Below are 12,282 nucleotides of genomic sequence, written 5' to 3' on the forward strand. Positions count from 1 at the left end.
AAGTGGTCTCCACCAGGGCAGGTCAGGTTGTGGCCTCCTGGTGGCGCTATAATAAGCCAATGTGAAAAGGGTGCCATTTCTTCTCATGTCTTGGATGGCAATTGGATGATTTGAGGTATTTTGTTCCAAAAATGTGTTTGGCAAAAATACACCTGTTGGTGGCGCTATAACATGCCAATGTGAAAAGGGTGGGATATATTCCTCAGCCTAGTAGGAACGTCTGTGAAAGATTTCACGTAAATTGCACAGTGTTCATGATTTGAGGTTGCGTGTTCAAAACGGGCCAATCCTGTAAACTTTGAAAGCCAATGTTAGCCAATCAGGATGGAATATGAAATATCGGACAGATCTGTCTTGAGCATATGACTATAGAGATACTGTGTAACGATTTGCAGGATAGTGGGCCAAAATATGGAGTAGTAATATCAGAAAATGTGTTTTACAAAAGTCAGCCTCCTGGTGGCGCTATAACAAGCCGTTCTGGAAAGTTTAGGTCAGAGGTTCATCATTGGCATCTAGGGAATGCGTGTGCAAAGTTTGGCATCGACCAGGTTAACGGTGCCGGAGATTAGCTGTACACGGACGGACGGACACACACGGACAGACACACACGGACACGGAGTGCAAAACATACTCTCTCCCCATGCCTTCGGCCTGGTGGAGACAACAACAGAGAAAACAGCCAGAGAAAATAACAGAGGGAGAAACTGGTTGTCGTCATGCTCACCATCTTCCATGTCCTCTTCTGCGTTAGTGTGTCCATCTCCCATGCTGGTCATGTTTCCATTGATCACTGGGTTAGCTGGGATCCTTGGGGGGTCATCTGTGTCCCCAGCTACACACAGAAGAGGAAACAATTTACCATTTGATGAACAAGACCTAGCTAAAAAGAGACTATATTGTATAATCACAGAAGTAGGCAACAGGAAAGGCAATAGGGGTCACCAAAATCAGTAAGATGCAGACAATGTGGCCACTACTGGAAATAAGAAATTCAACGTGCAAAGCTGAAATTTGGCCTGAAGGTGTCACTGGAGGCAGTGCAATGATGTCAAAATGGTTAAGGTTCAATGTTGTAGTGTATGTAGTCTGTGTACCCCACAGATATCTTGTCTTGGGCTTAAAATGCAATATTGGTATCGAACTCATATTAAGCAGATTGCCGATATTTTATTTTATAATATTGCTTTTTTGTAATGATAAAGGCTACAGTTTCTATCAGTGTTTTCTGGGGAAGCTCAAAGGTCAACAAGTTGGAACATTTTAAAATAAAAATACATTCAAGCAGTTTTTGGGGATATGGGCTAACATGTCAATAATGGTGCATCCCTACTCCCTAGTTTTGGAATAAAGGAGGCATTGCTTTTTCAAATCTTATCGTCATCGAAATGTCATATCACCCATCCCTAAAAATAGACGATCTACAAGCCCACAATGTGTTGGATGTAGTGAGCTTGTAGAACAGCCATTGTTGGTGCATGATACAGTTGTATTAACAGGGTTGAAATGACAGTATTGACTAAAGCCTAATTGAAGAAATCCTGATTCATACTTTTTCATTTACAAACATATGGCCCCTTTTCAGAGTATAGAAATATGTGGTGTGTTTATTATACTATGACATTTGTTAATTAGCTTAAAAATTAAATCCCAATCACCGTGCCATTGTGAATTCTCTTCTTTTTTTAACAGGGATCACGATTCGTGACCCCTGTAAAAAAAATTAAAAAAAAGATCTCACCAGATTGTCAAACCACAACCCTAGTATAAAGCAGTAGTGCTGAATACAGATCTCAGCACATATTTGTCCATGGTCGCACCTACTTCACCCTGCTGCTAAGTTAATCATTCCAGCGGATGTCACCAATTCCGACAGACTCAGACACATTTCATTTACCCATTTACACAGACTCATTTACGAATGACACCCGATTTCAGTTGGGCAGACTCAAGAGGTAACACTCAAAATAACAGTGATTTTGTGCCTAATCCATTGCTTGTTTATTGATATAATAGAGTTATATAGATGCCACCAAATAAATTGAAGGTTATTGCTGACCAAACAAACAATTGCAGGTATATTTCCTGCAATCAACTACATCTGATGCCACCTCTCTGCCTCAGCAGCCGGTGCTCAGTCCCCTCTCTGAAGCTCTTTTTCCACCGGGGTTGAACCGGGCTCAGTTCTTAGTCCATCAGCTTAGCTCCAGCCAGAGCCCTAAATGGAACTTGAATTACGAATTGAGTGGGCAAAACCATATTCTCACCTACATTATATAGGTAAAGATTTTAACCAATTTAGGCCTGACCTCAAATTAAAAAAAAATATCTTCTAAATCCTCCAGTTTTCTGAAATAAATATTTTCACAATTTTTCAAAAATAGCAGATCTGCTATTTTTTAATAGCTAAAATGGGTTAAGGTGCTCCTACCGATTTCACTCCAAATGACTCGATCGGTGATCGGCAATTTACCCGAACTGGAGAAACCGATCTTTTGTACCATTTAAGCGGTATCAAATGTTTAGTATAATATCGTTTTGCAGCTTTGTGAAAGGCCTAAATATTCTCCCGTTCCTCGCCACACACACTAACAGTTATCACGTGGGTTTTGACATAAGAATTTTGGAAATATCCAGCACAAGATCTGTTATCGGTCAAAAAAACCCTGATCGGAGCACCTCTATTAACAGTTATCACCATGAAACTTCCACAGTTGATTAGTTACAAAGTTTCGGAAATTGTACATTTAAATATGCAAAAAATAGACAAATTGAGTGCATCAGAAATATGTAGAAGTAAATTATGTCTTACTCATGGTAGTTTTTTGGAACATTGTAGTGGTACTGGTAAAACTGTTTACACGTTGGAATATATGTTTGGGGGGAAGGTTTAGTTGAGATGATGTGACATTGTAGAGTTTACAAATTTGGCAAATTCTTTGGTTTTCAGATCGACATACATTAATAACAGATGCTCCGATCAATTGGCCACCGATCGGTGATCGGACGATATTCACCATCGGCTGATCATGAGGAAAATGATCGGGACCAAAGAACCTGATCGGAGCATTCCTACTATAGCCCTTTGAGATAAAATAAACATTTCTATTATTACATTGAAAATGGTCCAGCATCTTTGACAGGTACTGTGACTGAATAGGGATGATAAACAGTGGGAGATTGTGTGCTAGTAATCGATTGTGTATGCCATTGTTTTCTCGGATGGAATTGAAACGTAACAGCTGTTGATAGCGAGTACCTGGTGCCATAGTGATGTTTAGCAAACACTTGAATGAACTCAACAGACTTTAATATAGCGGAACCTTTTGTCCAGGATTAGTACTTCTACCAATCAGGAACCAGGGAAACCTTGCTGAGACGGCATGACAAGTCTCTTTCTTCCATGTAATGTGTTGTCATTTGTGTGAGTGAGAGCATCAATTGTGTGCATTTAATACCAATATGAAAACGAAGTGAGAGAGGGACCATCAGAGATGTAAGAAAACAAAGTGAGAGAGGGACCATCAGAGATGTAAGAAAACGAAGTGAGAGAGGGACCATCAGAGATGTAAGAAAATGAAGTGAGAGAGGGACCGTCAGAGATTGGAGGATTTGAGAGAAAGAAGACGTGGGAGGAGGGTACATGTGACTATGACAGTGTGCGCATGTGTGACTTGTGTGTGCACATCATGCGTGCCCACACAACAAACAATGCTACATCACAGTACACTAGGCAGCGTAATTATTGGCACAGTGCAGGATTAAGCTGCAAGTAGTCAAACAACACGTGGACAGAGATGAGGACACTTATCCCGAGAAAATAATTAGACAACTCCACAGTTCGCACACACTCGGTTTCATTAAAACATAAAACCATATATGATAGATTGAGACAGGAGCCATTTTCTACAAACACAAGCACAATAAGGCCAATTGAGCCCAAAACAGTACAATATGTGAGTTGATATACAAATGCCTTCTCTAGTACCGTAATTGTAGACCTTCTAGTAACTAGAAGAACACGAGATTCACCTTCGCTTCTCTGCAGTGTGTGCACTTGTCTGTACATAGAGACCAAAGTTATTTTTCCAGCTTGGAGGATGGCTTGTTTTGATGAAAAGTAGGTTGTAGCTTACTTGTTGTCTACTACATTAAGTCTACTAAACTATGGTAGTTCAAATGAAAAAGCAGCTTTTGAGTGAGTGAGTGAGCAGACGCTGTTACTTGTACCCCTGAAGGGTGTGGGTATTTGTCCGGGATTTGCATTCTGTACAGCACCTTGTAAATATTTGTATCTCTTATGTGGACATAAATAAATTATTAAAGAGAGTGTGTGTGTGTGTGTGTGTGTGTGTGAGAGAGAGAGAGAGGAGTAGGCTTATCAAAACTGTTCACATATACGTATTACGTGTGTGTGTAAACATCTGCAGGTAACATTACAGGCCAAGTCCTTGTCACCCAGGAGCCTGACCTCATTTTGCCAAGTGGATTATAATTTACAAACGGCACATGTCAGTCAACTTCCCGCCTTCTTACTCCTAGTCTGCACATTCCCAACCAGCACAGGTTGTGCTACCAAATTGTACCCATGAAGGTGAAACTAAATTCAGTCACTGAAATAAATGAAAATTGGGTGATGGGTTGTCATGGAGGTAAGCCGACTACATTGTAAGGAGGCACTTTTCCCCCCAGAGTATGTGCAGTATACAAAAACAACCCTCTACTTTAAACCCATATAAAGTTTGTGGCTGTGACAGTCTGAAAGAAAACCAAAACAAACTATTCTGGAATAAGATAACTGAAACGGTCTCAAGAAAGAGTTTGCTCACTATACTTATGTTGTGACCGTTATTCTGGATTCAAGAATGCAGCACCACAATCAATTAAAAAAGGTGTGATGATTTAAATATGTGAACTAAAAAAAGAACTGCTCATTTAAAGGGACTTAATGCAATCTAGTTTCAAGATCACCCCGCCCCCTCAGTTCCATAACAACTATATGCCTTTGGTGTCACCAAAACACACAATTACACACGTAAACCTGACCAAGCCTGAAAATACCAGATCTACAAGCTCACAATAATTCTAACTATAGATTGAATTGCATATGTGACTGAAGAACATATGGCCAATACTCTTCCCACAGTTCACAATGGCTGCTGTAAGGAATCATAGAACTATTTGGTCAACACAATGCAGTAGCAGCTGCTACAGGCATGGGATGCGATGGTAATTCCGACGGAGCATTAGTCCGACATGCGGGAACTCAACATAAGAGTGAGAGAGAATGCCTCCAGTCAGTGAGTAACGCTGAACGGCATAACCCAACTAAAAGAGAAACACAGCAAACTGAAGTGCTGTTACAGTCAATCGGAAGATGGCTTTGTTATTGTGGACAAAATGAGTGAGATATGCAGATTTGTGTTTGAATAGCTGCAGGCATTTCCCTTTAAATGTCTTGAGTCCATCACCATAAAGACAATGTGGTTGGTGGATTAATGCAATTGGTGAGCGGTAATTCATCACAAGTGCTGGTTTAGCAAAGTGCATGGTAGATGGAGGTGGTGACCACACACAGGTTTTGGTGTCCATCTGGTGCTGACATTGTTGCGAGGCCAGATTGGAGGACATCAATGGATGAATGGATACATTTAGGGGACAATGAGAGTCCAGTGGGATAAGTGGTCAGACAAGCACAGCACTGGGAGTTGATTCTGCACAAAATGAATTAGGGGTGCATCTGCTGTTAAAATGTATTTGAAATCCAATGACCAAAAAAATTAAAAAATAACTGCTATGACAGCTGAGGAAAGCAAATGTGTGAAAAGGAAATACAGGCTAGACAAACAGCCTCAAATCACAAGGGCTGAATGACGCAGTGATGCTGAGGGCTTCCATTAGCCTAGCCTGGCCCAAAGTTGACGTTAATAAATAAATAAATAATAAACGTGCTGTTCTGGCGGCCGCCCGGTGTAAGAAACATCTGCCAAACGGTGACAGACGCGATCCCGACTCCAAACTAGACCAACAAAACAGAGATCATTAAAAATGGCGAGCCCCACGCGCTGTATCTTCATACAATGAAGCAGCAAATCCCCGCCAGCTCTAGTCGAGCCCCCATGCGGGCCTGTGCCGCAGCAACACAATCTGCCACAACAGCACCCGACGAACTAGTAAAGGAAATGTCGTTATGTGCAGTAAATCTACAGCAAAACAGTCATTTAGCCAGCAGCGTGCTTCTTATTTAGAATAGCAACGCTAGTACAGCCATTGTCAATTTAGTAACATCAACACTGACAAGCAGCAAGAAGGCTAACATTAGCTTCATCTGGAGGCCGTCAATATTAGCCAGAATAGCCACCACCAATGAAGCTACATTGACGTTCCATAGTGTCGGAAATTAACAGACAGCTTGTTTTAACGTTACATGTATACTTAATGTGACGTTATACTAACATTGTGTGGGTTAAACACACCATATACATGCACATAAACACAAGTTTATTTGCAAACCTCGGCCTGATTGTCGAGCTATAAATCGATGATTGTAAAATACAATCCACCATTTTGGAAATGCTACACACCCCCCTGGTGTTAGCATGTTAGCATAAAATACAGGGCCTTAGAGCAAGATGCCTCGTAGTTAAGGCTTCATTATTTATGCTTAGTGGCTCGACATAAATGGTTCGTTTCAATTTAAGAAACACTTGTTTAAATTGAAAATACGTAATTTTTGTCGAGCGACACCGTCGCACGGAGAAGTGAAATTAAGCCGCTAGCTCCACAGCTAGTGAAGTTAACGTTAGGTATTAGTGGAGCGTTACATTCATCTATGCCAGTGATGCAAAGTCAGCTAAATTTATGTACAACCTTAAACCAGATAAAGCGCTTTCATTTATAATTAAAGTAATGCCATTAATTCAATGTTTATATTCATACTGACCGATTTCTCGTTCAACGTAAGTTTGGCACCAGGGCCTCGAATTGTCCAATGTGACGTTTTACCAGTCATTGCCAACAGGCTACCGTTTCCACATAATAAATACACATTTTACATCTGCTGATCATAAAGCTAATGTGTGATCTATTCATTGGCTATCAAGTAGTTTTTGATCATGATCAAGCCCGTCTCAATTAATGTACAACATAGATAAAACAATCAGTGTACCTAAAGTAGAAGCAGGACGTTCATTACCTCGCTATGGGTCATTATTGCCTTGCACTAATTGCAGGAGGGGGCTGTTTACAAACATTTAAACACAAACTGCACGCTCTATAAATTAACAAATTAATTATATGCATTTCTAAAGGTGACGGCATGGTAACCGCATCGTGTTCTGGTCATAGTAAATCAATCAATCATCAACAACAACAAAAAAACGGGACAGTTTGACCAACAACGCAGAAATACACGGCGAATTAAGTCGACACAGGGACAGGCTACAATGCTACATAAACACATTCAGGTGTTTTCTACAGCTGAACAAAAAAAATACAGCAAGTCTATTATAGAGTAAAGTAATTTAACTTCTATCATGTAGGTCAGCTTTCAAGTCTGTTATACCGCAATTGACGCACCATTACAGCCGGCTATCCCAGCTAGGTTCAGGCCTTCGTGTTTACTGTAAAGTTGAGCTCTGCTGTACGACACAACTTCACTCATTTCTAACGACGGAATAAGTGGAATCATAGCCAATGTTTTGCTCCTGTCATGGTTCATTGTGGCCTTTTAGGCTTACCTTCCATCTCCATGTCCTCGGGTTCGCTGAGCTGCTGCTCGCCGGCTTTCTGCTGCTGTTGCTGGGTGTGATGGTGATGGTTCATGGTGGCAGATGGTGTTGTGGTATCTTTGTTCCCCTCGACCTTGTCCAGGGTGGGTTCCCTGGGCTGCTGGCGGGGGGTTTGAGGATGCGGAGGAGGGCTAGACGACAGGTCGAGCCTCGGCGGCTGGGCCTGCTCTATTACGACCTCGGCCTTTTCTGCTGTCAGCGCCGGGGATTGGGGAGGGGAGGTCGGCGGGGGGGCAGGCAGAGAAACGCGGACGTATTTGCTCGCTATTCGCCCAATCTCGGCGCTTTGACGGGTGCGAGTCTCGCTGACGGTGCGGGATGATGACTGGGGGCTCCGGCGAGGGGGAGGCCCGCTGTTGGATGAAGCTAAATCAAATCCGACTTTATCCCGGTGGAGTAATGTGGGGCAACAACGTAAACTCAGACCACAAGAAGCTGCAGCCGGACAAACAAATACCACGCTACCTGACACTGGGCAGCCAACTAATGCTGTAGGTACAACAACAATGAAAACAACGGCTCATCTGCTATCGATACACATTCAACAACTTTGCCCGCAATATCCCCAGTCCGTGTGCTCCTCCGATTGTCCCTCGTATGGGGGAGAGCGGAGAAAAAAGCGACCCATTCAAACCAGCTTCTAAACTGGAATAGCACTAATGTCGAAGTTTACCAAGACAAGAGTTGCCACGGCCCGGTGCATCAAAACAAGCCTAACACGATATACAGTAAAACACGGCGTCCCGTTGCATTTCTAACGTCTGTTTTCTATGAAAAAATGTGCCCGGTCATAGCCTGTGCGCTCCTCTCAGCAGCTCCCGTGGTTTGTGATGTTGAGTCGAAGGTAAAATCTCAAAATGGCGGTCGCGCTCCTCTCTGAAATGTCACATCCGCATGGAGATCAACCATACATCCATGATCTAAACACAGTGCAATCTGGATCCCATGGTCCGAACGGACGAGCGTCCTGTGTCTGACCAGACACACAGAAAACAGTATAGGCTAGTTGCCTGACAACCAATTGATTGAAGTATTTATTAACAGTTTTCAGAATTACAGTACATTTCAAGCAAACTCAATACAAAAACTGTTAACTGTGACTGGACGACACCATAAAGCATTACACTTGTTTACAAGAGGGTCCACCGTTTTCAATTCATCATAACAGAGACGTACACATAGGCTATATATAGCCATATAGCTATATAGCCAAAAACAGGAAATCATCATAAAGGATCAAAAAAGGGGAAACAAAACATATACAGTGAGTGGGCCAGATTCGAATTGCAGCCGTCCGCACTAGGTGCCCTTTGAGAGCGGTTTTGAAGGAGTCAATGGATTCACATGTCTTAATGACAGTTGGTAGGGGGTTCCAAAAGTATTTAGACAGGTGGTGTATCTTGGTGGTGTATCAAATCTTGTGGACCAGACCCATAGCAAGATGCTGTACTCTGTCATCAACTCTAAGCCTGTCAAAGTGGGCAGGGATGAGGTGGGTTCGTGGGGTGAGGCCCAGTAGTAGCCTGACCAGTTTGTTTTGGGAAGTCTGGACTGGAGCCTTGTTTTAACCCTCTAACACCGCATTAATTTCAAGCATTTGAGGTGCTGTGGTACCAAGAGGTGCATGCATTGTCGAAGAAACCTAGCTTGTAGTCCTACGAGGGCTCCTGTTAGGGTCTTCAAGGTGTTTTTATTGACCAGTGAGGAGATCCTGTATACTAGGAATCTTGTTCTTGGGTTAACTTTTTTGATTACGTTGGTGGCCATTTTATCACGGAAAGATTTGCCTCCAGGATGGAACCTAGGTAGGTAATTTCATATTTTCGTGTGATAATATTGTCACCCACTCTAACCAAGAAGTCATCTGCCTTGCTGAGATTAGGCTACTATTGATCCAAAAAGAATGGATTCAGTTTTTCCCTGTGTAAAGATAGTTTTTATCAGCGAGCCAGGTGCAGATTCTACCGAGTTTAGAGCTGAGGGTCTTTTCAACCTGCAGTTTGTTCCTGTCCGAGACCAGCAGTGCTGAGTCATCTGCGAACAGAAACAAGTTACATATATATTAGGAACAGTAAAGCCCCTAGTATGCTTCCTTGTGGAACGCCACAACTCACTGGGAGGGGGGGTGCAGTGTTCCGTTCACCAGCTCTTCCCTCCAGGTAGGATTGATTGATTGATTGATTGATTGATTGAAATATTTATTAACAGTTTGCAGAATTACATTACATTTCAAGCACAAACTCAATACAAAGACTGTTAACTGTGAGTGGACGACCCAATTAAGCATTACACTTGTTTACAACAGGGTCCACCTTGTTCAATTCATCAAAAGACGTACAATTTACAATTTACAATTTAGGCATTTAGCAGACGCTCTTAATCCAGAGCGACTTACATTAAGCAATAACAAAAAGCATGGGGAATACATCACATAAAAACATTTATCATGAAACATGCGTAAGCTAAGAAAGTAACAGTGGAATATCTATAATGAAACTATACATATAAGCTATACATATACTACTATGATATACATTATGTACTATGACGTGCTATGACTACATACAATGCACTTATGCTGTTTACATAACATGCTATAACGTACAAAATTTAAATAGACACTTCAGTTAAAGAACAGAACAGGAATTCATCATAATGGATTGCATCCAGCTCACTGATGTGCTATCAAAACCAATTGCTTTTAGCTTGATTCTCCAGTTCTTGTTTAAAGGCCTCACAAGAGTAGGTTTTGAGGTCCCTAGATATGTTTTGTGACAGCCGGTCTTTAGTTTTAGTTTTTTGCTGGTACAGAAAATCATAAAATTATCGCTAAACCCGCACACAATAACCCTTTTCTTGGAGATTCTGGATTTGTCCGAGGTAAGAATGAGATCAATGGTGGTTTGAGTAGTCACACACCCTTGTGGGTTTGATAATTAGCTGACTGACACTGCAGGTCACAAAACCTACTGAATGAATCAGGATTTTCTCTGTACCATCCTCCTCAGTTAAGCATCCCTCAAGAATATCATAATTACAATTACAATTAACCAATTACAGCGTGAGCGATCGCTCTTGGCTATGGGATGTTGAAACACTAGCCAGTGTTTCGACATCCCATAGCCAATTGAACCATAGAGCAATAGGCTTCAGTTGCTGCTATGATGGGGTCTGTACAATTATTGCATACACCCCAGGTTTTACATCATGAATGTAAAAGGAAATCAAATGCAGTGGGGAGTGGGGCCATGAATTTAATTAGATTATAAATTGCTTCATAATAATATCTGACTGAAAACAACTGAAATAGGCCTACTAGCTCCACTGCGGCTAGACACAATAGGGGGCCATTTAATTTGCATAATTTTGACCATCAACCACATGAGCCTGACTTTGTAATTATGTTTGTTGTTTATGTTTACTATGTGACATTTTAAATATAACTTTCACAAAATCGATTAAAGTTTCATAAAATTGATCCAAAATGTGTTAAATTAAAACCTATAGGCCTAGAGAACATTTTCAGGATTGTAAAATAATTCAGATAACATATAGAATATATAGAAGACTTTGTGTAGGCCTACTGTACAATAAATCAATTACATTTATAATAGAATAATTTTAATATTATAGGAACAAAACATGACTAGCATTAATGTAATAATGCATTGTACAAGACTGCAAGCAATGCAATTGAAAGATTAAATATTAAAATGTATAGGCTATATCCAGTTGCAGTCAGTCATGCTTTCTCTAAACGAAATGTATTTCTGGGACAACTTATTTAAATGAATGAATATGAATTAAAAAGTGTATTTTAGGCTATTTTCTGTGAAGAGGCCCGAAATTAGGACTATTAGTTATTACCCATCCAGTCCGGACTAGGCCATTTTCTTGTCGGTTATTGAAAACCACATATACGATTGAAAGTTGAAACCATAAGGTGAGGTTAATCAGAGGTAGACCAGAAATCAAGGAGGGTGTTCTATGGCTCTGTATGTGAAATACTGTACATACTGTATGTAACAAGGGCTAAATCAGAGGGAACACATTATACAACAAACAGTCAAACAGGCATATATTGAGTTAATTATATTCGGTCTTCGCGCTTGTCACATTTTTTTGGTTTTGTTTGTTTCGGGGACTCTTTGTTGTAACCTTTATAACTCTAGTATGTAACTCATAGAACGCAAAGATGAGATGTTATGTCCATTCATTTATGTCGGTCCATCTGTCAAAAACAACCGTAGCTGCAATGCTCAAACAGATTAGCTTCGAACAAGGAGAGAATATCCCCATCTACTGGCTACATCTGGTGCTGCACCGGCCTCTTGTCGCCAAGCAGATGCCTGCCGCAAGATAGAGCTGACTCATTCTCATTAATCTTATCAGTATCTTATTGTCTTACAATTTATTTTCTTATATTATTTCGTTTCGAGTTCAGCAGACCGAGGGTATTTCATCAACATGCCTACAAATTCCGTTTTTGCTT

At 41.1% G+C, this 12,282-nt stretch overlaps 1 protein-coding gene across 6 annotated transcripts in view; it reads right to left on the reverse strand.

Annotated features, from left to right (window-relative positions):
• Window positions 1–8,299, reverse strand: part of usp7 (ubiquitin specific peptidase 7 (herpes virus-associated)) — a 30,939-nt gene extending 22,640 nt beyond the window's left edge. For 4 of the 6 annotated variants that reach the window (XM_080776580.1, XM_080776582.1, XM_080776581.1 and 1 more), the window contains exons 1-2: window positions 7,740–7,972; window positions 728–835 (exon numbers count right to left, since the gene is read on the reverse strand). In XM_080776580.1, the coding sequence (XP_080632706.1) occupies window positions 728–835; window positions 7,740–7,824 (193 nt within the window). In that variant the 5' untranslated portion in view covers window positions 7,825–7,972. Of the gene's footprint in view, window positions 1–727; window positions 836–7,739 lie in introns of all 6 variants that reach the window. The other 2 variants (XM_080776584.1, XM_080776583.1) reach the window with 1 other exon arrangement.
• Window positions 8,300–12,282: the final 3,983 nt, after the last annotated feature.

The sequence above is a fragment of the Protomyctophum bolini genome (genome assembly GCF_963924005.1).
Source record: "Protomyctophum bolini genome assembly, chromosome: 11".
Taxonomy (NCBI): Eukaryota; Metazoa; Chordata; class Actinopteri; order Myctophiformes; family Myctophidae; genus Protomyctophum; species Protomyctophum bolini.